The sequence below is a fragment of the Macaca nemestrina genome, chromosome X (genome assembly GCF_043159975.1).
Source record: "Macaca nemestrina isolate mMacNem1 chromosome X, mMacNem.hap1, whole genome shotgun sequence".
Taxonomy (NCBI): Eukaryota; Metazoa; Chordata; class Mammalia; order Primates; family Cercopithecidae; genus Macaca; species Macaca nemestrina.
In genome coordinates, this window is record NC_092145.1 from 155002264 (window position 1) to 155029602 (window position 27339).

A 27339-nucleotide genomic window follows, 5' to 3' on the forward strand; every position below is an offset into this window, starting at 1 on the left:
GTCAGGAGATCGAGACCTTTCTGGCTAACACGGTGAAACCCCGTCTCTACCAAAAAAAATACAAAAAAATTAGCCAGACATGGTGGCGGGTGCCTGTAGTCCCAGGTACTCAGGAGGCTGAGGCAGGAGAATGGCGTGAACCCAGGAGGCGGAACTTGCAGTGAGCCAAGGTCACACCACTGCACTCCAGCCTGGGCGACAGAGTGAGACTCCGTCTCAAAAAAAAAAAAAAAAAAAAGGATATGTCCTATATAGGGCTGAGAATGAATTTATCCCAGTCTATAGCTACAGGGAGAAGCCTACTTAATGAGCATTCTTGATGGGGCACACCACCCCTAAATATGGCATCTTAGCATTTGAGAAAACAGAAGAAGCAGGAAAGTTCTCTCTGACCTTCTCCCCATCCTTCTCCCCTAAAGCCAGGTCATAAGACCCTCCTATGAGAGGAATAGAACATTCTTTTCTCTGAAGACAAAAGGACACCGAGGAAAATCTGAACACACAGGCCTTGCTAAGTTCTCCCCAGTTCATTCCCATTAGATCATATACATTTTTCCTTCAATCATACTTTCCAATGACTGTCCACTCTTTATCAAACCTAAGCATCTAAGCACAAAAATACACAGGTTTCCCTGTTTCTTTGGGTTTTCACTGCCTTATGAAGGCTCCTGTGTCATTTAAAACTGTTATTAAATGAAGTGCACTCTTTACTCTGCTTAATCTGTCTTTTGTCATAGGGGCCTTAGCCATGAAACTAAGATAGGAAGAAAATATATTTCTTTTCCCTTATATTATTTGACAGTATTCTAGTTATACATGTAAGCTTAAGCAAAATCTTATAGAATATCAAAGTAGTAAGTGTAAAATATGCGTGTGTGCACACGTGTGTGCATGCATGTATACACACACACCACATTGTAGGTGTGTATATGTATATACATATATATTTTTTATAAGATGTGTATGCACATATACATTTTTGTATGTGTGTGTGTGACAGAGTCTTGCTCTGTCGCCGAGGCTGGACTGCAGTGGCGCTCACTGCAACCTCCACCTCCTGGGTTCAAGTGATTATCCTGTCTCAGCCTCTGGAGTAGCTGGGATTACAGGCGTGTGCCACCATGCCCGGCTAATTTTTGTATTTTCTCTTAGCAGAGACGGAGTTTCACCATGTTGGCCAGTCTGGTCTCGAACTCCTGACCTCAGGTGATCTTCCCGCCTCGGCCTCCCAAAGTGCTGGAATTAAAGGCGTGAGCCACCACGCCCAGCCGACACATAATACATCTTGTGAAATATATTTAGCAAAGTCTATTTTAAAATATTTAGTAGTTCATTCAATCTTATGTGGATTTTTTTTTCAAAATGAACAAGCTTCTGTCTTTCCAACAAAGCTTTGGAAATAATTATCGTGCGTTTTCCTCCAACAGATTAATCAGCAGATCAACTAAAACCAAAATGAGTGTTTCTCTGGGCACGGTTGTGCCTGTCTATAGTCCCAGCTACTCAGGAGACCGAGGCGGGAGGATCACTGGAGCCCAGGAGTTCAAGACCAGCTTAGGCAACATAGCAAGACACCATCTCTAAAAAAACCTAAAAATTAAAAAAAAAAAGAAGTCTTTCAATAACTGTATGACAGGGCTAAGGTGATTTTATCTGAAAGAGGAATTAAATTTCAATGTAGCAAGTTCTATCCGTACGATAGCTTTTCTGATGGATGGAAGGGTACCAAGGGGCTTCCGTGAAGCTCAGTGACAGCATTTTCATGTGGAAGTCACTGCAGCGGAAAGTGGGGTACACATTCTTGCACTATTGATGAATAGCATTTCAAAAGCTCTGCTGTTTATTGTCTATTAAAAGATAAATGAATCCAGCAAGTAAACTGTCTAAAATATTTGTGCACTGTTATAAAATGTAAACACCTCTATCATGCTATAAATCTCCCTCCCCTCCACTGGAAAAGACTTCAAGCTGAGGTCATCCCCCTCCTTATCACATGATTGCTTGGAAGAGAGTTGTCCCTGAGGCCACCTGTCACCTAAGGGTACTTGTATTCATTTATTCAGTGTCCATGTAATGAAAGAAGAAAATAGACATACTGTGTATATAAGAACGCAGAGTTCAAAAGACTATTCTGATTGAGCGGAAGGAAGATATTAAACAAATATTAGATGAACAAAGATTGTGTGTGTGGCTTTGAAAGACAAGCCTAGGATCTTAATCTTGTTTGTATAACACAACTATTAAACCTTCCTGAGCAAAATAAATTTTCATTGAGACTTAGCATGAGGATAGAACACCAAGGGTGGGCATTCTGAAAAGTTTAGACCCAGAGGAATAACTGGCAGGCAGCGATTTAAAGTGGATACAGATTTTTGCCCTGGAGTTGCAGATGTGTGTGGGAATGAAAAAGAAAGTAATGGGTGTGATAACCAATTTAAACACCAAAAATCAGTGAGCCCCAAATATTAACCAATACTGGGATTCTACAAAGAGAGGCCATGGTAAAAATACGAATTCAGTGTTTTAACCTGTGTAGCTGGATACATTCTTGTGATATTAACACGGGAAGTAAGAAAAGAGACCAGTTTGAATGAGAAAAAGATGTTTACCTCAACATAGCACACACTGAGCTTTAGGCTGGAATAAGACATGAGTGGAGGAAGACTCAGTCAAACATGGGAGAAGTTAGAGCTGAAACCCAGGTAAAATCCTTCAAGTTACAGGCAGGAATCATTACCAGACGTGTGGTGGAGTCACACTGGGGATGTGAGTCCTAATGCCTGTGCAGATGCATGGGGAACGCAGTGTCTTTTTGAAGGACTGGTTTTAGCGCTGCAAGAACTAAAGTAAATTCTCTTCTACCTGCATTCTTGTTCCCCCCGGTGCTTTTATGAGGACCTAGGCAAGAATAGTATTGAACCACTTATACCATCCATCTGTTAGAAGAAGCTTTAATACAGAAATATTTGCTTTGGGCTGAACTCCAAACGTAATATTTAATGATTTCTCTTCAAGTTTGTTGACACATTCTACAGCTCCACATACAATTTGCTCCCAGTCATTTCCGAGATATGCTACAGAAAGTACAATTGATCAAACGTTGGCTGTAGGGATTCAAGAAGAGTCCTGTGACTGCATTTTCGTTCCTTCCTGAAACTCTTCCAAGGCCGTAAAACACCCTTTTTTGTGTGTGAACTGTCTTTCTGTACCCCATTTCAGATGATATCTTCTTTCCTTTAAATACAGTCTTTTATATTTTTCTAATTGTCTGATTGCCAAAACAATATATCTTCATTGCTATAAATTTACAATATCAAAGAGCATACAGAAGAAAAATCTTTTAACAAAAGAAAACCACTGTTGATAATTTAGTTTACATACATACATACATACACATATACATACATACATACACACACACATACATATATCCTCTTGGCACTTTGGGGCTCGGAGTAGAGAGCAAACCTGTGAGATAGATAGATAGATAGATAGATAGATAGATAGATAGATAGATAAGAATATGTATATTCTCTCTCTCTAGACACATGACTAGGAAACAGTCTATATATAAGAACGTGTGTGTGTGTGTGTGTGTGTGTGTGTGTATATGTATGTATTCTCTCCAGAGGTAGAATATATCTCTCTGTAGAGAGAGAGAGACATATGCATGTGTATGTATATGTATAAAACAAACAATAAAACCACAAAGGCCCAAATATCAGCCGGAAAAAACTGACCAGCTATAATGGGACAATTAGAACATCTGTAAGAATAATATGTGTACTGGATTTAAAATGACAAAGACATAAAAGTTCACGTATTCATGATGACACCCAGAATAAAACTCACTGGTTATATTACTAGGCCATGATCACATTTTCCTGAATCTTGATCAATAAAAGAATCATGCTTTTTTCCCACTTTTCCTATATATATTGAATTTCAGAGTAACTAAAAAATTGGTGATTACAAGTAAAATTTCAGATAATACATGCAGAAAAAACAATACTATCAGAAAATCATTATTGTGTGAAACCCCAAAATAAATAAGTACATTAATCTGTCCTCACACTGCTATAAAGAACTGCCAGACACTAGGTAATTTATAAAGGAAAGAGGTTTAATTGACTTGCAGTTCCACATGGCTGGGGAGGCCTCAGGAAGCTTACAATCGTGGCAGAAAGGGAAACAAACATGTCTTTCTTCACATAGTGGTGGCAGGAGAGAGAAATGAGTGCCCGTTGAAGGGGGAAGTCCCTTAGAAAACCATCAGATCTTGTGAAAACTGATTCACTACCACAAGAACACCATGGGGGAAACGTCCCCCATGATTCAATTATCTCCACCAGGTCCCTCCCATAACACGTGGCAATGGAACTACAATTCAAGATGGGATTTGGGTGGGGACACAGCCAAACCATATCAATAAGAGATCTAGGAAATTATCTCTGATTATTTAAAAAGCTTAGTAGATGTGTGTATATATATATATATAGCGGGATTCATTACCAACTGAATGTAATTATCAACCACTCTTAAGATAATTAAAAGTAACACTAGCAGGTATCATATAAGGCCTTATTAAATTCAGTATAAAGTACAGAGCAGTTCCTAGGTGCATTCTTTCCTACAAAGGGCACCATAACCCTAAGGAAGAAAAACAAGATTTGATTAGGAAACATTCTGTTAATTCTAGAACATGGGGTGTTCTTCAACAGTAATGTTCAAAGTGTGGTTCACAAAGCAGCAACTTGTTAGAAATGCAAAATTTGGGATCCTGTACCTGGGAGGAGGCTTCCTGAATCTGAAATTGAGGGTGTGGGTTGCAAACTATTCTTTCTTTCCCAAGCCCGTCGGTGATGTTTATGCTTGATAAAATTTCATGGGACAGTTCATTGATTTCCATAAGAAATTAACGATGTAAGAAAATAAGAAGAAGAATTTTATTATGGAAAAGAGGGTGTCATTGTTTTCACTTGCCTTCTCTATAAATGTGTGGATCACAACATTTGCTTTTCATTAAAAGTATTCAGATACATATACATATTTGAAATACATGTGCCTATACCCTACCCCCAAAACAGCTCATTAAGAATCTCTTCCACTGGGACATGGGCATCAGTATTTGTTAAAATATCACTAAGTGTTTAGTGTGAATGATGAGGGAAGAAAGAATATATTTTCACCAAGCTTGTGAGGTGGGCAGTTTGGGGCCAGGGGAAGAAGGCAATGAAAGAACTTGGGTGATAAGCAGCTGTCACTTGCAAAACAACTTATTGTTAATGAATTGGGACTTTAAAAATTTTTTTTATTTTCATAGGTTTTAGGGGAACAAGTGGTATTTGCTTACATGAGTCAGTTCTTTAGTGGTGATTTGTGAGATTTTGGTGCACCCATTATCCAAGCAGTATACACTGAACCCAATTTATAGTCTTTTATCTCCCACCCCCTTCCCACCCTTTCCCCTTGAGTCCCCAGAGTCCATTGTGTCATTCTTAGGTCTTTGCATTCTCATAGCTCAGCTCCCACTTATGAATGACAACATAAGATGTTTAGTTTTCCATTCCTGAATTACTTCACTTCAAATAATAGTCTTCAATCCCATCCAGGTAGCTGTGAATGCCATTAATTCATTCCTTTTTATGGCTGAGTAGCATTCCATCATATATTTATGTACCACAGTTTCTTTATCCACTCGTTAAGTGATGGGCATTTGGGTTCGTTCCACATTGTGACCCAATGCTTTTAAAATAGTGTGTGTGTTTGGCCATGGACATAAGCCAGAACACTAGAAAAATTGTTTACTGAAAGCCATCTTAGTTTCAGGAACACAAAGGAAATGAGGTAATGTGTGAAAAGAACTTCAAAAATTGTAAGGCATTTTGCATAAAGACATTAGGTGTTTTTGAAGTTTCTATTTAAATGTGGTGGTCAATTAGAGAGATTTTATTTTTTTCATTTTGTGTTTGCCTTGAAAGCATTTAGAAGTATGAGAATATATAATTCATTTTGTAAAACACAATGTGTTGAACCTAATAAGATCTTTCTTGGAAACTGAACATTATCCTGGGTTTTGGAGGCATCCCATTGAAATTTAGCCATGATTCCATATTCAGCAAATTGTTGTGGACCCAGATACATCTTCACTGACCAGAAGACTTTCCAGAGTGGAAGATTTTAGTAAATTTACAAGTCAATCTTGTAGAATTAGATAAAATGCATTCTGTTTTCCATCATTTGCTGATATCCCCCCACTGCTAATTAAAGGAAACACAATCCATACTTGATTTACTTATGTAAATGTAGATTACAAACCAACAACATGATTTTAAGAGTCTTAAGAAGTTGAGGGCTATTTTGAATGTTTACTCTTGGAGAAATGTATATTTAGGTGTCCTGGGCAACAAGATCAGTTGTAGAAATGGCTGGTGGGATCATATTGGTCATTAAATTCAGACATCACACATAATCAAGCAGATTTATCTCAGGGTATGTGTAACTCAACATATGAACACCATTCCAAGTATTTCCCCAGAAGGCTGGCATGGTGGCTGACGTGGTTTGGCTGTGTCCCCACCCAAATCTCACATTGAATTCTTATGAGAGGGACCCAGCGAGAGGCAAGTGAGTCATGGGGGCAGGTCTTTCCTGTGCTGTACTCATGGTAGTGAATAAGTCTCATGAGATCTGATGGTTTTAAAAAGGGGAGTTTCCCTGCACAAGCTCTCTTCTGTTGTCTGCTGCCATGTGAGACATGCCTTTTACCTTCCACCGTGATTGCGAGACCTCCCCAAGCATGTGGAACGGTAAGTCCATTAAACCTGTTTCTTTTGTAAATTGCCCAGTCTCAGGCATGTCTTTATATCAGCAGTGTGAAAATGGACTAATACATTGGCTTACACCTGTCATTCTAGCACTTTGGGAGGGCAAGGCAGGCAGATCGCTTGAGCTTAGCAGTTTGAGACCAGCCTTGGCAACATGGTGAAACCCTGTCTCTATAAAAAATACAAAAATTAGCTGGGTGCAGTGGCGCAAGTGTGTATTCCCAGCTACTTGGGGATGCTGGGTCAGGAGGATTGTTTGAGCACAGGATTGCTTGAGCTAGAGATGCCCAATGCATCTCAAGGGTGCAGTGAGCCGAGATGGCGCCACTTTAGCCTGGGTGACAAAGTGAGATCCTGTCTCAAAAAATAGAAAATATTTCCCCAAAGGGGACATATGGCTTAATAGTTAGAGTTATTGTTTGTAGTGATGAATAGGTTTGGAAATAGGTAGTGGTGATAATTATACAACATTGTGAATGTAATGAATCCCACTGAATTGTACATTTTAAAATGATTAAAATGGCAAACTTATCCGACACACAGATAAATAGATATAGATATTCATAGATATCTTCATATGGTTTTCATTCTTTTTTATTGTTGTTGTTGTTGTTGTTTGTTTGAGATGGTACCTCCCTCTGTCGCCCAGGCTGGCGTGCAGTGGCATGATCTTGGCTCACTGCAACCTCCTCCTCCCAGGTTCAAGCTATTCTCCTGCCTCAGCTTCTCAAGTAGCTGGGACTACAGGACCGCGCCACCATGCTCGGCTGATTTTTGTATTTTCAGTAGAGACGAGGTTTCACTATGTTGGCCAGAATGATCTTGAACTCCTGACCGCAGGTGATCCGCCTGCCTCAGCCTCCCAAAGTGCTGGGATTACAGGCGTGAGCCACTGTGCCCAGCCTTCATATAGGTTTTAATATTAGTTTTGCTTAAAGACAATTTGAGGCAGCACAGCATAAAGTACTCCCCACATTTTATTTATTTAGCTTTAATTGACAAGTAATAATTGTACATATTTATGGGGTACATACTGATGTTCCAATACATGTAATATACAGTGATCAGATCCAAGTTAATTAGCATATCCATTATCTAAAACATTTATCATTTCTTTGTGTTGGAAACATTCAATTTCCTCCTTCTAGCTATTTGAAACTATATATTATATTATTTTTAACTATAGTCACCCTACAGTGCTATGGAACACTAGAACTTATTTCTCCTGTTCCCCCCGCCTCCCCACAAAGAAATAAAAGAGGCCAAATCTGACACATGAAGCAAAAGGAACAAAGACATTCAGGTCCTGGAGTTGAGCATAAATTTGACCTCACAATTTCTGGCAGATAAAGCAAAAGGAGAGAGAGAGAGAAAAAAAAAAATTGGTTCTGGGATTTGCATTTCCGGCAAGAGAAACCTTCTCCCTTTTCCCTCTGATTCTTGGTGAAGAGTAGTTATGATGTTGGAGATAAAAGGAGAAGATGGAAATCATGGTTCCTTGTTCTTTCCTTCTGCAGTCGCTGTCAGCTTCGCCTGTAATATTAACAGTAAGAGAGCAAAGCCTGAGACCGCCTCACTAAAGACAGACCCTTCCCATTATGTGTCACGGCAGCCTTCACCCTTGAATCTAGAAAATACTACCTGGGCCGTACTAAGTTTATTCTTAAAAGCCTAACACCGAGTAGCTACCGCTGTCCAATGCATCTGCCCAAAGCAGTACTCCCCAAATCCTGAATATGCATACAAATAACTTTTCAGTGTTCATGCCTACTGCTGAATCATACCAACAGAGATGCTGATTTGGAAGTCAGCGGTGGAGGCTACGCAGTTTAAATTTTTACAGACAACTCAAGGTTGTGTGGATATATCCTGAGACAGCTCAGCCCTCCCAGGCTGTTGGTACCATAGGGGCTGGGAGAGATTGCCCTCACCCCGCAAACACCTTCCAGGATGCAGAACAGCTCTTAATAAATACGTGTTACGGAAATAAAGGAATGCCCCCGTGCTTGGAAGTACTTGGCTGTCTCTCTCTGTCTCTCTCTGTCTCCCTCTCTGTTTCTCTCTCTCTCTCTCTCTCTCTCTCTCTCTCTCTCTCTCTCTCTGTCTTTGTCTCTGTCTCTGTCTCTCCTCTCTCTCTCTCTTTCTGGTTCATTTTCAATGCCACTGAGTCATACAGTGAGAAGCAGCTTAGGGTCATTAACAGATTGAAACATCAGGGGAAAAAAGTGAATATGTTTTCATTTGAATATCTATTTTTAACTCTTTCTGACTTTGTCAAATGTGGCAACCTTGAGACTGTTGCAATGATAATGAAATAAGCCTATGCTATTCTTTGGAATCATTTTAGACATATACATGTCATATATATATATATATACTTACCATATGTGATCTTGTTTGACATGCCTTTTTTTGTATACAAAAGCACATGAATCACCATGCTTCAACAATGAAGATGTTGTGTTTTGGACTAAAGGCACTGTAAACACAACATGCTATTAGCATTTTTCTTAATCATCACTACCACCCAGCCGTTAATAAGTATCTTCCTGCACAAGATAATAATAGCATCTCACATTTCCATGAAGCTTTATAATGCATGAAGGTCTTTCATATTCATCGTTTTGTTCAATGTCATAGAGAGAGGGAGCTTCAGTAACCTCAAAGCCCAGTGTGCAGAGAGAAGAGAAACAGGTTGATTCAATCATTTGGCCACAGTCCTAGGACTCTTGAATGTGTGTGTAACTCAGACAGGGTGAAAATCCCAGAAGATACATCCCCATCCCAAGGGCACCTACCCAGGTTCAATAACTTGGTTACAACCGACACACTTTGGATGATGCTGCACTCTTCACAAACACGTATCCAATACGAACCCAAACCAGAGCAAACATCAAATCCCCACTCCTACCACATATTCACATCTTGTATTACCGCCGAAGCCTGTAGCACCCGGACAACATGTGTCCAGAAGATGCTGAATGTCTTCCACCGTGACTGCCACTAACTTGACTAAGCCAGGACTGACTTTCACCTGGACGACTGCAGTGGACTTCTTCCAGACGCAGCCTCCTGCAGTCCCATCCACCAGTGGCTCCTGTGAGCTTTACAAAACCATAAATCCTATCCCATCACTGCCATGTTCCAACTCTTATGCCTTGTCATTGCTTTACAATAAAGTCCAACATTTTATTCTCCCTTCCATGTGTGAACTCACTTTGCCTACTCCTGGAATACCATTCTTTCACATTTCCTTGCTAATTATGAGTCGGCTATACCGGGACTCCTTCTGTTCTCCTCACCCTTTAGACATGTTCCCATTTGAAACTTTGCAACTTGTAATTCTTTTCAGGAATGTTTCCCTTTCATCATCTTGTAGCCGCTTCCTTGGCATCATTTCCTTCCATTTCTACCTCTTCAGACCGGCTTTGTTTAGAAGAAAACAATAGGAGCAAATATTTGCCAGCTGGGGTTATGCAGAAGTTTCTTACCTAGAACACAAAATGTAAGAACCGCAAGAAAATGTATTGAGGGGGCCTTCAAGACACCACGAAGAGCTCAGAGAGCAAGCTTCAGATTGAGAGAAAACAGTTACAACCAATATAGCAGAGGATTGACTTGTGTCTAGAATATATACAGATATCTCCCAACTCAGCTATAAGTCAGGCAGCCTGCAGAGCAGCAATCCTCAACATTTTTGGCACCAAGGACTGATTTCACGCAAGATAATTTTTTCCAAGTAGGGGAATGATTTCAGTATGAAACTGCTCCACCTCAGATCATCAGGCATCAGATTCTCATAAGGAGAAGGCAACCTAGATCCCTCACATGTGCAGTTCACAGTAGGGTTCATGCTCCTATGAGAATCTAATGCCACCGCTGAAGTGACAGGAGGTGGAGCTCAGGTGGAAATGTGAGTGATGGGGAGTGGCTGTAAATACAGATGAAACTTCCCTCGCTTGCCTACCACTCACCTCCTGCTGGCCCAGTCCCTAACCAAAACTGGTGCCATGGCCTGGGGCTTGGGGACCCCTGCTGTAGAGGACAGAATAACAGCCCCCTACATATGTTCACATCCTACCTTATGCAATAAGACGGACTTGACTGATGTGATAAAGATTTTGAGATGAGGAGAGTATCTTCAAGTATCTAAGTGAGCTCAATGTAATAAAAATATCCTTATAAGACAGAAACTGGAAGCTTGGAACAATAGAAGATCTGAAGGTGAAACAGACGTCAGACAGAGATTAAGATGCTATGCTACATAAATATATATATGTGTGTGTGTGTGTGTGTGTGTGTGTATATATATATATATATATATATAGCCCATGAGGATTGCTTTGTTGGAGCCTATAAAGGTTTGTGAGACAAAATTTCTGAAGAGGAGAATTGTTACTGTGATGGTTGCTTAAATTCTAGGTTTTAGAGATGAGTTTGACTGTAGCTGTTCTGGTATGTGATCCATTTAATGGTGGGTTTTTTTGTACATTAATTCTCAGAGAAAAATCTTGGCCCCAGCTATTTAAATCTCTCCATAAATAAAGACTTCCAAGCACCACTGGAACAGTTATCAAAAATGACAAATCGTTGGCAATTCTAACAATAAACTTCAGTATAGTAAGAGATATAATGGGACTCTGTAACTGCTCTCAAATCAAACAGCCCTCCTGCTTAGTGAAAACAGAATGGCACTTAGTGAAAATCAAATTGCACTGATTTCTCTGATGCAGTCTCAAAATCAAGCCACCATTTCAGGTTTTGTTAGAAAAGTTGCTGACTTTAGGCTTAGAAAAGGCATCCCAGGTATGCATTGTGGTTGAGGATAACAGGAAGATGAGAGTTAGGATGTAGCTATCTTCAAAAAGAAAAGCAGAATCTAACATTAAGAAAAATCTTAATGTTAGAACATATAAAAATAGTATAAATAATTAAGAACTTAAAGAGGCACAGAGTTTGGTTAAAGCAGCAAGCCAGCAGGACAATTTTAGTGTGTAGCTGAAGGTACAATACATGCATAATTTGCCCTTCCTCAATTCTAGAAAATACTGTCTTTTTCAATAACCTTTCTATTCCTGAAACTAAGCATTCCACTGGGATTTTAGCTATTTTATATGCGGTCATATTTACTTTGCTACTGTGCATGTGATTACATCTAAGTTCTAATTCATCTAATATATGTGCATTACTTTAATATTTCATTCATCTAATAGGAATTCTAATTCATGTAATACAGTGTTGTATAAGTTGTCTTTTTACTTATATGCATTTTACAGTGCCCTGAATAGCACTGAAGTACAAAAGATGTGTCTTAATATGTGTTTTGTGTCCATACTTTGATGGTGAAAAATATCACTTTACATTCAAATGAGTTTTAAAATACTCTCATTAAAAACAAATGAAAACGTAAATGGAAAAAAAAAAAAAACCTTTTCTGTAATTTTTCAAGATATCTATGGAAATGCGCTGAACTACTGCATCATTTCCCCCAGATTTTGCTTGGGTCATCATGGCTACTTCATACATTGTTGAATGAGCATTTTCCATAAATTTCATAGCATAAGTAAAAGCTATGATGTGCTTTTTGCCTTGTCTTTCTCTTCTCACTTTAAATACTTAGTAATCAGATTAAATAAATAATACCCCCTTTATGCAAAATTATTCACAAATAAATGATATCTAATTCATTCTTTGAAATACCATCAGAGAACACACCATCTCTCTTTACCATCTGTACAATTTTAGAGTCAGAGTCTAATTTGACCAGCAGCCCACATTTTCCCTTTGGACTCCTTTCATATATTTGAAGGACATTTCTTTGTTCCTAGTATGTGTACATGAAGCAAAACTAAACTGCATGGCTTCTGATATTCATGAAAGCAGGCTAGTAGGTAACCATTTCTGAACACATTCCACACCAGGCACAATGCTGTTTCTTGTACATTGTCCCGTTGAGTTCCTCAGCTTGCTACGGGAGGGCTACAATTCTCCTCCCCATTTCACGTATAAAGAAAGTGGGACTTTGAAATCTTAAGTCATGTGCTTGAAGCTTTACAATAGATTCCACCACAAGGATGTCCGACTGAATCCATTGCAAGCAGTAACTCCAAAAGCAGTCACCAAGCAAACGCCCTTCGTGTAAAGTGATACATTCTGTAACAGAAATTCATTGAAAGCCATTTACTGTGTTGAGAGAATAAAGATAATCATACAGGACACTTTTGGAAAAGGGCCCCACATTGGTAGAGAGATATGGCCAGGTTCTACCTGAGTATGCAGGCGACCCCTGCAGAAGATGCAGAGATTGACCTTCAGGTCACACTGACCTTTCAAATGGTGCTGGGTCCATCAGCTAGCGGTGCAGCTTTGTGTGCGGCCATAGTCCACAGGAAGGTGTGCTCAGGCAAGGTGTTCAAGGCAATTTATGGTTGCCGGCAGCCCTACAGAGGGCACCCTAGATCTTGGGGACTTCATATAAAAAGGCAAGCATATCAAAATGCAAGGCATATTCTGGAAATAGCAAGTGTTGTGGTGAATTTGCAGGCTCAGGAACATAATTAGGGCGTCCCTTGAGAAGGCCACATGGGCCCACACAGAATGATGCTTGGATTTCCAGTAATGAATTTGTCCAACACACTCACTTTATTGTGTGGGTGATTGTTGTTGCTAAAAAGGAGATTTAAATTATGAACAAAATATAAACAGATATTAGCAATAAAACGTGAGCATTCCCTATAGCCACATGCTTCGAGATAATCACTCTCCACTGTTTGAATTCCTTCCAGATTTTGTTTTTTAATAAAATAAATGGGCTGGATGCAGTGGTTCACGCCTTAATCCCAGGACTTTGGGAGGCTGAGGCGGGTGGATCACTTGAAGTCAGGTGTTCGAGACCAGCCTGGACAACATTGCAAAACCCCATCTCTACAAAAAATACAAAAATTAGCCACAGGTGGTGGCACATGCCTGTAATCCCAGCTATTTGATGGGCTGAGGCAGGAGAGTCGCTTGAATCCAGGAGACAGAGGTTGTAGTGAGCTGAGATTGCAGCACTGCACTCCAGTCTGGGAAGCAGAGCGAAACTCCATCTCAAAAAAAATACATAAAAATATAAAATAAGATAAATGATACATACTATTCAGTAGCCCAGTATTTTTTCTTGAGACACCTTAGATGTGTTTCTGTGTCCATGCATGTAAATACTCCTTAGCACTTTATGCAGGCAAATAGCATGTCATAATATGGATCCAGCCAAGACAATCCGTTCAAGTCTCTGACTTGTGAACATTGATCTTGCTGCTATTGTTTGTTTTTAAAATGACAATCCGTGTGAATTGTGGAGCCTTGGGTGGCTATTTTTGTGCATCAGAATAAAGATTTTCATAGAAAGCATTCAAAGAATTAGGACTCCTGGGTCAGAAGTTTCCAATTTTCATTCTCCTGAGTTTTACCCATTCTCTTACACTGGAGACCATCATGATGATGTTGATGGTGTGGAAATTCAGAGGAAACTAAAAGGATGTAGCACCCAAGTGGTTAGGTCCTGGGGAACTGTAGTTCTCATCTCAGGCACTAGGTTGCAGACCCAGGGAGGGACAAGATGTACAAGCTCTTTGAAAAATAAAAACAAAAGGATGTGACAGCCAATTGAATGTGAGTCAGCAGCAAATCTGGAGAAATATCCAAGGAGAATGTGTTCAGTTGAAAATACTCAAAGTTGGCTGGGCACGGTGGTTCACACCTGTAATCCCAGCACTTTTCGGAGGCTGAGGCAGGCAGATCAATTGAGCTCAGGAGTTCGAGACCAGCCTGGCCAACATGGTGAAACCCTGTCCCTACTAAAAATACAAAAATTAGCTAGGTGTGGTGGCGTGTGCCTGTAATCCCAGCTACTCAGGAGGCTGAGGCAGGAGAACTGCTTGAACCTAGGAAGTGGAGGTTGCAGTGAGCCAAGATCATGCTGCTGCACTCCAGCTTAGGCGACAGAGCAAGAGTCTGTCTCAAAAACAAAAAAAAGACTCAAAGTTGACTCAAAGAGATTTGTTTCCAGGCTGGCCATTCCCAAATTTTCATTTCCATGAAACTCATTTATCAATTATCTTCAAATTTTGATGTTTTATTGTTTAATAAACAAGCTGTATTTATTTTATATTTTGTTCCTAAAATATGATCAATTTCAGTTTTTGTTTTATTTCATGTAATTTAAACTAAAGCACTTAAAAAATACCTATGCAGCTTCATTCCAGATAAATGTGTGGGGATATTATCTATTTTATGAAAATAGTACAAGGAATCTCAATAGTAGTTCATGGGCCCCAGAGTTTGGAAACCTGTGATATAAAAATCATGTGTCTGTTATAATTGTTTTAGATTTTCTCTATTGACATTGGAAATAGACTTTGGTTCTGTGCAATACTGATGTGATAACATGATACAGTTGGAGATTGTATACAACTCATTCCATTTTTAAGTAAAAACTAAAAATAAAAGGCACTGAATTTCAAGCAGCCATGCCTATCAGACAACAGAATTTGAATGCAGTACATCAGCTTCCCTCCCTTCCAGCCCATCCTGTGCAATGTATGCTTCTGTGTTAAATCCTACGTGTTTTCAATCAGAAAATTAAAGGTTCACCTTGTAATAAATGAACTCCTGAATAATTTCCTATAACCGTTAAAGATTAGTTTTGCATCTATTTGACTGATTTTTGTTTTTATGCTTCTGCTTTCATTCTCACCCGATTTCTTTTTGACCTCATTTGCATGACCTAACACAAATTCTGTTTCTTCTCATTGAATTATTTTTATTTAAACATTTCTTGTTTGATATCACTTCTTTAGTTTAAAGGTACACAGATGTATGTCTGTGTACATATACATTTATAAACACACATACATATATATGGTTATATATGCATATATATACACATACCAGGTGAATTACACACACTGAAATGGTGAAAGATATTTAACTTCTTTATTCACTTAATTATCTCCTGGTTACTTGTCTCCAAAAAAATGCTTACTGTGTTTATGCAAGGAACAATCTCCTAAAAGAAAATGGATTGTGGCTTTAACGTCATATAACAATGTCTTTTGTTAATTGAAAGAAAAACAATATCTGACCCCATTGGGTTCCTTACCATTGACTTGCAGTGCATGGGGAAACAAAAGACCTGCAGTTATTCTCCTAAGCCCTGTGATATAATTCAAAATGAGAGGAAACATCTACATTATTATCTATAATAAAAATTGGAAACTTTTCTGTTGTAACAACAATATTAAGTCTGAATAGAAATTCTCACGTTTATATGATATTCACTTCAGTCAATATGCAGCAGGAAAAACTGTGATTCCTGGTTTTAGTCCTCTTTTCCATGAAACCTGTTTTTAAATAACCATACTAACTGAATGTACTAGTCTGTTCTCATGCTGCTAAAAAAGACATACCTGAGACTGGGTCATGTATAAAGAAAGAAGTTTAACAGACTCATAGTTCCACATGGCTGGGGAGGCCTCACAATCATGGTGGAAGACAAAGTAGATGCAAGGTCACATCTTACATGGTGGCAGGCAAGAGAATGTGTTCAGGGGAACTGCCATTTTTAAAACCATCAGATCTCATGACACTTATTCACTATCATGAGAACAGCATGAGAAAAACCCAGCCCCATGATTCAGTTACCTCCTACTGGGTCCTTCCCATGACACATGAGGATTATGGGAGCTACAGTTCAAGATGAGATGTTGGTGGGGACACAGCCAAACCAGATCACTGAACATATCTATTGATACCTCTTGTGTGTGTATTTTTGTTATTGTTGTTCCTTCCAGGGTCCTGGATGAAACTTGGCATCAATGTAGCCATTAACATGGATAATTCACATGGTGCTCGGTTTTTCCTGAATAGTTTGGCAGACAGGGGCTAGGGAATGAGTGCTGCTGATTGGTTTAGGATTGCAACGATAGGGATGTGGAAAACAGTCCTAGTGCACCCAGTTGGCCTCTATGTGGGGACACAGAGGAGTCGCTGGTCCCAGTAGGACCAATCAGTTGTCAGAAATGCAAAAGCCTGAAAAGACATCTTAAAAGGCCAATCTGTACTATGCTTATTACCTGGGTAATGAAATAACCTGTACCTCAAACCTCTGTGACATGCAATTTACCTACATAATAAACCTACAGGTATACCCCTGAACGTAAAATAAAAATTTTAAAAAGGCAAATTTTAGCTTCTAGTGACTGGGGAAGTTGCAAATCTTGTGACCTCTGGAATAATGACTGGTAATCATTCAACTAAGCCTATATCTTAGCAGAATTCAGGCCCCTCTCATATTTTAACGTGGTGGCCTTTTATTAGTTTTACAAAAGCGGTTTAATTTTAAGAGGGGCTATTATCATTTAAACTACAAGTTCAGTTTCTCCCAAAGTTAGCTTGGCCCATGCCCAGAGCAGTATGGAAGTTAAAGGCAAGATGGAGTTGGTTAGGTCCGATCTCTTTCACTGTCATAATTGTCTGACTGTTACACGTTTTGCAAAGGTGGTTTCAAGATGAAAGGACCTCTTGTAAAGAGCATAAAATTGTTGCATTCATTGTGTACCTGAAACAGGCACTCCCCCTTGTTGATAGTTTAAAAAGAAAAATAATAATAATCTCTGGATGTTGTAATAAATGAAAATTCCATGGCAGAAACTGTGGAAACACCAGCTTCAGAACAGCACATTCATTTGTTAAACTGAAGAGATCCATGGACTGTCATTTCCCTCAGCCAGCCTGTAGAATTTCAGAACGTCAAAGATCAAACCCTCCAATAGGATGCTGTTAGAAGAACTAAGATTTTTGAAGGCAGGGAATATTCCTTAGCCTGCTTTGGGAAAGGTTAAAACACTCTCGTTTTGCTAGGGAGGAAGAGGTGGTGGTGGAAAAGGCCAGTGATTTACTGTGTGTAGAAAATCTTCATGCTCCTCCACAGAAACAAAATAAGCCAACAGGTCATTCTGCAGAATTGAGAAAGAGAGAACAGTGAGTGAAGAAAAGACGTGCTGAAGACAGAATTGTTCTGTTAGAAAATTGCTTGTGCCTTAGGAATTAATCACCTCTTTCTTTGATAGAGGAAGAAAGCATTGCCCTATGGTATTATGGGGCACCCAAACTGACATGATTCGTCATTGTCATATGTACCCTGCATGAAAGGATCTTTTCTCCCAAGCAAAGCCTGATGCTTTTTATGGATGACCGTGTCAAAGATGTAGGGATGGAGATAGGTGTCACAGAACATTTTTGGCATGAAGCACTAATTAGTAATTGCTAATTAAATGGGGAGGAGACTTGGGTAATGTCTGAACGTACCCACTAATCGTAACTAATCTCACGTCACATCCCTCTGAACTTTAAAGAAGATCGCATTGGTAGGATGTGTCTTAAGTATCCAACCTCACAGTTGCAACGCTGCCTCTCTTTGAAGCTGCAGGAGATAGTGACTCCTGATTCAGGCTTGGAATTTTTATTGTCATTGTTGAACGAAAATCGTCCTGTGACTTTCTTTGGAGCCAGGCCATTTCCTCCTTTCCAGCTCAGAGCATTTTTCCACCGGTGCTCAGGAAAGCTCATGGAAGAAAAGCTGGTTGACTCAATTGGTATGCAGCCCCATCCTCTACTTTTCGTTTTAAAAGTAGAAACCAGCACTCAGTCACTCCTTGGAATGCCATCAACTTTGGTTAGGGATGTGCTTTGGAGGAATTGGTTTGATGTTATTTTAGGGCTTAAAGCAGCCTGTCTTCATGCAAACATGACTGCAGGTGGCCATAATTGTGTACTAAGCATCCCTTGAAATGAGTGAATGGCATAGCTCTTGGAAAAAAGAAATTGTATAGAAGGGGCAGATATCATAGTTGGGTATTTGGGGAAGGCTCAAATAAGGACGCGAAATGGTTAAAAAAAACTTTTTAAAGTTCTTTGTCTTTTTGGAAGGCATATCTAGTACAGATTTGGACATAAAGTTGGGTTAAAGTTTATGCAATGAATTAAACTTGCAGGATGCTTTAGAAAATATTCCTAGTTTTGAATCTGAGTAGGAGAGTGTATGTCTTCCGAAACATGACTCCAAAACATCAGAGGAAAACAGTTTTTCCAAGTCAAGCTATTTTTTCAATCCGAAAGGAACAAACAATAAAACAGATTAACTCGTAACTTTGCTATCATTAATACCAAAATTGCCATTTTTCAACTACTAAGGAGAAATTAAGAATTGTATGCCTTGAGTAAAATCTAGATCCTCAACTCACAGAATCCTTCCTTTTAAAATAAGGAGGGCCAGCTACTGATATTTTGGGAACAGTTGGAGAGATGTGAATATTCATTAGCTTTTGGGTGAGGTTCAATAATTACATTTTTTTTGTATGTAACTCATATTTTTGCTATGTAGGAAAATAGAGGGGCATACTATTTGTGAGTGGGATCTAGTGGAGTCTGTAACTTACTTTGTTTCTTAAGCGTTAAAAGGAGTTAAAACAAAATGTTAATAACTAATTCAGTGAGAAAAACAGGCGCACACTGCCTTTATATACAAGGACATATTCTTAGACAGACATGTGCACTTACACCCACTGCCCCCCCCAACCCCACACACACGTACTGTTTTCCCTGAAAACTTTCTTGTAGGAGTCTGTTGCATTTTTCAAAAAAGAAAATGAAAACGTGCACAGAAACGATGCCTTGAACCTAGTAAAATTTACGACGTCTTCTGGGATCGCTTCATGTTATTAATATTTTAGATTCATTTTGCCTTCTATATTAGCCACATGTATACCCAAAGATGCCATGGTATCATAACATCAACCTAAACAGTAACCATTATTTATATAATTATTTCTGCCACAACATTTTTTCTCCTCTTCTTCCTCTAATTTGTGGGGGTGAGGGTTGAGGAAAGAGCGAATGAAGAAGACAAGCTATGAGATATATTTTCAAATAGCAGAGATGTGTATGCACTTTTTATATTTGACCACCAAAAATGTCTTGTGTTCTTTTGTAGGGTTTTTAAGTACCGGTGACCAGGCAGCAAAAGGCAACTATGGGCTCCTGGATCAGATTCAAGCACTGAGGTGGATTGAGGAGAATGTGGGAGCCTTTGGCGGGGACCCCAAGCGAGTGACCATCTTTGGCTCGGGGGCCGGGGCCTCCTGTGTCAGCCTGTTGACCCTGTCCCACTACTCAGAAGGTAATAATGGTGCCCCCAGGGCAGACAGTCTAATGCACTGAACCAAGAAATGAATGGTCAGAGTTCATATCTCAGATGCATGTCCGGGTTGCTAGAAGTCACTCTGGCAACAGAAAATGCCCAAAAGATCAGATGAATCCATCTTCATGTCTTTTAAGTCAGCTTTTGTTCCATTTGCTCTGTCACCCAGGCTGGAGTGCAATGGCACGATCATAGCTCATTGCAGCCTCCAACTCCTGGGCTTAAGACTTCCCCCATCTCAGTCTCCTGAATACCTGGGACTACTGGCTGATTTTTTAAACTTTTTATAGAGAAGTGGTCTTGCTGTGTTTGCCTGGGCTGGTCTCAAACTCGTGGGCTCAAGCAATCCTCCTGCCTTGGCCTCTCAAAGTGCTGGGGTGACAGATGTGAGCCACCGTGCTTGGTCAGCAATATTTTTCTCCTAATTTAAATGTGTGACAATTAGGTGTTGGTTACAATGATTGGAACAAAATAACTACTTTAGAAGTCTCGACACTTTTGTTTCTTTTGCCATTCTGACTGTATTTGACTATTTGAAATTTTAATAACTTCTAGCTACAACTTAGTAAGAGTGATATGGAAGAGGCAGTATGTGGATAAGGGATGCAGGTGTATAGATTTTGTAACCATCAGGGCTTTTAGCCACATGTTTTTTAAGAAGTCACTTCTCTAATTTATATTAATTCTTTAAATTTTCTGGAAATATTGAAACATGTCTGGTGCATTTGTTTAGAAGTAGATTCTACCCAGAGGAATAGTGTCTCTCTCCCTGACTGTCTCCCTCCATCTCTTCTTGCTCTTCCCCTCCCACTCTTCTCTCTCCCTCTCTCATCCTCTCTTCTCTCTCCCTCTCTACATCCTCCTCCCTCTCCCTCTCGCCCACTCCCTCTCTCTCTTTTGCTCTGTCTCTCACTCTCTCTGTCTCTCTCTCTCGCCTCCCTCTACTGTCTCTCCCCCCTCCCTCTCTCTCTCTCCCTCACACTCCCTTCCCCCCCTTTCCTCTCTCTCCCTCTCTCTGTCTCCCCACTCTCTTCCTCACTATCTCCTTTCCTCTCTCCCTTTCTCCCCTCTCCCTCTGTCCCTCTCTTTGTTTCTTTCTCTCTCTCTCCCTCCCTTTCTTCCTCTCCTACGAATACAACTTTCAGCAAAGGACCTCCTTCCTGGTCAGGTCAGCATGCAGCACTAGGAGGTGTCCACAGTTTGCTTTCCCCTCTCCCTTCCTCTCTCTCCTGCAAATATGACTTTTAGGAAGGACCTCCTTGCTGGGTCAGTCAGCCTGAGGTCCTCTGCTTATCCCTGTGGGAGCTCCAAACCCTCCCTGGGGCCCTGGTGTTACCCTGGAAAAAGCTGATGTTGGCAAAGCAGAGAAAGAGGAAACCGCAAAAACACATGTGCATCATGTTACCTCAACCAGACGTGCACTTGGACAGGTAGTCAGCATAGGCAGCCGTACCCAACCAGATGTGCGATTTGGGAGACCGAGGTGGGCGGATTGCTTGAGTCCAGGAGTTCCAGATCAGGAGTAATCACTTAGGCAGATGGTTATGCTGCCGAAGTCATGGTCAGCATAGGCAGCCACACCCCGAGCCCTGCAGGAGTGACTGAGGCTTTCCCCGGAGGGAGGCTCACTCGGTGGATTCCCTGCTGTCCCTTTTGTGAAGGAGGCTCCCTGCAGTATCCGATGGGAGACTTCAAAGGGGAGTCCAGAGGAATTTGAGGCAATTGGTTCTGGAAACAGGATCACAAATTCTTGGCTGTGGCCTAAAAGGAAGAAGCAGGAAAATCTGCAGAGCAGATCCAGCCCTGGGTTGAGGCCACGTGCAAATGAATATCCCTAATAGCCATCTCAGTCATCAAGACAGCTTTGTAATTTGTTCTGTATCGTCAGTGGTCTTCAGAATGGCACCACACTGACTGAACCTGAAGTTCTCAAAACCTTCATGGAATTTTTTTTTTATTTTCAGGGAGTCTCACTCTGTCTCCCAGGCAGGAGTGCAGTGGCACAATCTTGGCTCACCGCAACATCCACCTCCTGGATTCAAAACGATTCTCCTGCCTCAGCCTCCCGAGTTGCTGGGATTACAGGTGCCCACCACTGTGCCTGGCTAATTTTTGTATTTTTAGTAGAGATGGACTTTCACCATGTTGGCCAGGCCAGTCTTGAACTTCCTGACCTCAAGTGGTCCACCCACCTTGACCTCTGGAATTATTATTTTTAAAGTTACCAGCTGGATATTGTGGCTCATGGCTGTTATCCCAGCACTTTGGGAGGCTGAGGGGGGAGGATGGCTTGAGCTCAGGAGTTTGAGACCAGCCTGGTCAATGTAGCAAGACCCCTTTTGTACAAAAATAAAAATAAAAACCAGCTGGGCCTGGTGGCACTTGCTTGTGGTCCCAGTTACTTGGGAGGCTGAGGTGGGAGGATCACTTGAGCCAGGGATGTTGAGGCTGCAGTGAACTGTGAGGTTCCACTTCAGTCTGGGTGACAGAGTGAGATCCTGTCCCAACATAAATAAATAAATACAATTAAAAAGCATGTTTCTTTAGAGTAACTGCAGGATTTTCTTCACTTCCAGCACCATCTGGACAAGTTTCTGGATCACTATGCTCCTCAGTGTCTTAATTTCCAAGATAGGACAGATGAGGGTTTCCTAAAATCCTCCAAACTCTAAATTCCTTGAGTTTTTAGTTCATAATGCTTCGCCCATGAGACCAAATGGCCTTTGATCTCCTAGTAGTGCTAATAAGAGGAAAGGCTCATGTTTGTATTAACTTTATTTCAAAAACAGGAAAAGTGAAGAATCTGATGAACCCTTTGGTAGAGAGATTTATATGGCATTTTTGAAAATACCTAGATGTTCACTTTTCTCAATTGATACAATCACAATTGTAGATTTAGAAAGCAGTCAGAACCAACTTTAGGAGTAATCAAACACATGTAAGCCACATTAATTGGAGGGAGGTGTTAATTATTTAAGTCAATAGGTTGGAAATTATTATACCTTTGCATCAGTCATTTCTGCACAGCATGCTTCTAAACAATATAATCAAGAATTGTGAAAAATGCAAGCCAGGCTCCTGCCTATCATCCCAGCAATTTGGGAGGCCGAGGTGGGCGGATTGCTTGAGTCCAGGAGTTCAAGACCAGCCTGGGCAGCGTGGCGAAACCCTGTCTCTACAAAAAAGTGACACATCTGTAGTCCCAGCTACTTGGGAAGCTGAGGTGGAAGGATCATTTGATCCTGGAAGGCAGAGGCTGCAGCGAGCCGAGATCCCGCCACTGCACTCCAGCCTGGGTAGCCGAGTGATACCCTGTCTGAAATAAAAATAAAAATACCCATACTGTTTGCCTTAGGAATTCCTTGCTGGTTATGTGGTCTAATGAAGACAAAGTACTTGTGGAAAGTGATAGTTTTATGAAGATATTCACCCCAGTATTAGTATCATAGCAAAGAATGAAATTAAAAGCTACAAGATCAAAAGGAGAGGAAAATTATAATGAACCATATGTATTTACTCAAAATAATAATAATTTAAGAATTTACCTAAGATCTACATCAGCTGGAAAAACACAGTGTAGATAGCTATATAAATATTGGGCTCAGCTATGCAAAACAGACATTTGAATGGGGGGAAAGAGCTAAGAATTAAGTGAACTCCTAGCATACTCATTATGCTAAGGTGAGTTGTGTTTTAAAGTATGAATTACGGGTGATTTTTTTTCATTATCCAACTATTTTAGTCTTATCAGGAGTTATACTGCTTCCCTAACATACAAATAAATGTTTTATGTGTGTTACTTATATATACACTACTGCCTAAATTACTGCCAGTAGTTATGAGAAAGGCAGGAAAGGAACTTCTCACAGCATTTTTTCCAATTCTGAATGTTATAACTACTGAAAGTATCCAACTTTTGAATACATATTGACTTTTTTTGGTTGTTTTTGTTTTTGTTTTTGTTTTTTTGTTTGGACATTTTAAAATAATCTTCAGAGCCAAGCATTCAAGTCAATACTTGCACATTTCTGACAGAAACGTTCCCAAGATGGCTTTGATGACATTTTGGTCAAAGCCATATTGGTTTCAAGTTGCAGTCCTGTGTGTCATCTTTGGGCAATCCTCCAATCTTTAAAATCACATCTTCCTGATGACTATCATATTTTCCTCGTATTTGATTGCTTCTGTGACCTTAAAAATCGACAGGGCATGAACTTCTGGACTCACAGCTGAATGCCTTATTCTTTAGTGCCCGACTCGGGCTGGGATCCACGGAAACGGCGGGAAGCGATCGTAAATGGAATGCTGATTTTTACAGCCCGCCTCTCTTGTCCTGTCGTGGTTAAAAATACAGATTTTATACTTCTGGACATCCATGTAGTAGACTGAACTCATGGAGAATTTTAAGCTACACAGAATTTTACTCCTAAAATTACCCATGCTTTTTCAAGTTTCTCACCAAGCAAAGCATTTTTTATATGTGGCAAAATAAAATATACACATCTCTGAGTTTCCAATGGATGTAGTTTTGAAAGAAGTGACTTCAAAAAATACTCATTTAGGCACCCAGTTGAGGATTTCTTTAAGCATAGCTAACTCAATGTATTTATTTTAATTGCCAGATCTTAGTGTCTTCATTAGACTCAAGGTATAAGTAGAAATGCATTCCTGAATTAATACTCTGAAGTTGATTCAAGTGGATTTATTTTTTTTTCCCATAATGAAGAGATACCTAGTTTCGCTTGTGAGACAAGAGGGCCTTTGACCTTTTACTAGCTTAAAGCATTTTTTTTTCTTGGAAATGGGGAATGCAGTTGCTGTTGGAGTTTTTATATATGGCATCTGGAGGCAAGGAAGCAAAAACGACACTGGATTGTGGAAGGAAAAAGAAATCACATGTATTTTACCAGTGCAGGAAAAGTGTAAATGTGGTTTCATTTCCTTAAACTCGTGTGTGTGTGTGTGTGTGTGTGTCTGTGTGTGTAGAATAACATTGCCTAAAATGAATGTTCAGGAGGAGGGGGGAAGGGGAAATCGAAATGAAAATGGGTAAAAGGTCCCCTGACAGAGTTGAATGCTACTACGTCCAGAAATTCACATGCCTGAGAGACAATCACAGCCTTCATTGCTCAGTAAAAGCTGCGTTTCTGTCCTGCGGGTTTTCATTTGCATGTCCACAATTTTGCACCTGCAGGTCTCTTCCAGAAGGCCATCATTCAGAGCGGCACCGCCCTGTCCAGCTGGGCAGTGAACTACCAGCCGGCCAAGTACACTCGGATATTGGCAGACAAGGTCGGCTGCAACATGCTGGACACCACGGACATGGTAGAATGCCTGCGGAACAAGAACTACAAGGAGCTCATCCAGCAGACCATCACCCCAGCCACCTACCACATAGCCTTCGGGCCCGTGATTGACGGCGACGTCATCCCAGACGACCCTCAGATCCTGATGGAGCAAGGCGAGTTCCTCAACTACGACATCATGCTGGGCGTCAACCAAGGGGAAGGCTTGAAGTTCGTGGACGGCATCGTGGATAACGAGGACGGTGTGACGCCCAATGACTTTGACTTCTCCGTGTCCAACTTCGTGGACAACCTTTACGGCTATCCTGAAGGGAAAGACACTTTGCGCGAGACTATCAAGTTCATGTACACAGACTGGGCCGATAAGGAAAACCCGGAGACGCGGCGGAAAACGCTGGTGGCTCTCTTCACTGACCACCAGTGGGTGGCCCCCGCCGTGGCCACCGCCGACCTGCACGCGCAGTACGGCTCCCCCACCTACTTCTATGCCTTCTATCATCACTGCCAAAGCGAAATGAAGCCCAGCTGGGCGGATTCGGCCCATGGCGATGAGGTCCCCTACGTCTTCGGCATCCCCATGGTCGGTCCCACCGAGCTCTTCAGTTGTAATTTCTCCAAGAACGACGTCATGCTCAGCGCCGTGGTCATGACCTACTGGACGAACTTCGCCAAAACTGGGTACGTTCTTCTTCGTGCTGGGGTATCGCTATCCTCGTCACTTGTTTGGGTCCTCAATATAGGTATTGCTTCTACTGCCACTTGCAGGAGCACACGTGCGTACACACACATACACATGTGTGCACACATATACACACAGATACACGCTTACACACGCACTAACAGGCAGCTTCTCCCGCAACATCTATGGAACTCATTTTTTTCTTTACTCCTAAAGTGTTATAGGAGTAAAACAACTGTCAAACCAGATTTTTACTAGAGTTCTAATTGCCCATTGGGAATTGCAGAGTTCCTACCTGCAGGTGCAGGACTCTTACATATAGGACGGTTCCGTTAATAGCTGATTAAACGGTTTTGTTTTTGTTTTTGTTCTTGTTGTTTTAGAGACACAGTCTCACTCTGTTGCCCACGCTGGAGTGCAGTGGTGCAACGATAGCTCACTACAGCCTTGAACTCCTAGGCTCAAGCCATCCTCCTGCCTCAGCCTCCTGAGTAGCTGGGACTACAGGTGCCCGCCACCATGCCTGGCTAATTTTTAGTTGTTGTTTTTTTGTTTTTGTTTTTGTTTTTTTTGATAGAAACAGGGTCTCACTCTGTTGCCTAGGCTGAAGTGTACTGGCACAATCATAGCTCACTGAAGCCCCAAACTCATGGGTTCATGTGATCCTCTCATCATCTCAGCCTCTTGAGTAGCTGGGACTACAGGCGTGCACCTCCATGCCCTTACATGGATTTTTGTAGACAGGTTTGCTATGTTGCCCAGGCTTCTCTCAAACTCCTGGGCTCAAGGGATCCTCCTACATCAACCTTCTGAATAGCTGGGACTGCAGATGCACACCAACTTACTCAGCTAATTTTGTTTTGTTAGAGACAGGGTTTTGCTGTGTCACACGAGCTGGTCTCAAACTCTTGGGCTCAAGCGATCTTCCCACCTCAGCCTCCCAAAGTGCTGAGATTACAGGTGTGAGCCACCACGCCAGCCCTGATTACAGAGTTTTAAGTCTAATTTCAACCATATCTCTTTTGTTAATTTGTGAGGGTATCACAGCACATGCACCACTTGGGGAATTGTGTTGATTGCCTGGCCATAGGAATGAAAACACATATCATAATAATTATACAGAAATATAAATATATATTCCTATATATATTTAATGTCTCTATAAAAATATAGATATTCCCATATGTATAATATATAGTACATATATATTTGTATTTGTATATATACACACACAAATATATTTGTATATACAAATACAAATAAATATACTATATATACAAATACAAT

The 27339-nt window shown here is 40.7% G+C and overlaps 1 protein-coding gene across 7 annotated transcripts in view; it reads left to right on the forward strand.

Annotated features, from left to right (window-relative positions):
- Positions 1 to 27339, forward strand: part of LOC105478085 (neuroligin 4 X-linked) — a 348124-nt gene that overhangs the window by 308999 nt on the left and 11786 nt on the right. For all 7 annotated transcript variants that reach the window (XM_071089256.1, XM_011735049.3, XM_011735050.3 and 4 more), the window contains 2 exons: positions 19861 to 20046; positions 25262 to 26051. In XM_071089256.1, coding sequence (XP_070945357.1) covers positions 19861 to 20046; positions 25262 to 26051 — 976 coding nt within the window. The remainder of the gene's footprint in view (positions 1 to 19860; positions 20047 to 25261; positions 26052 to 27339) is intronic.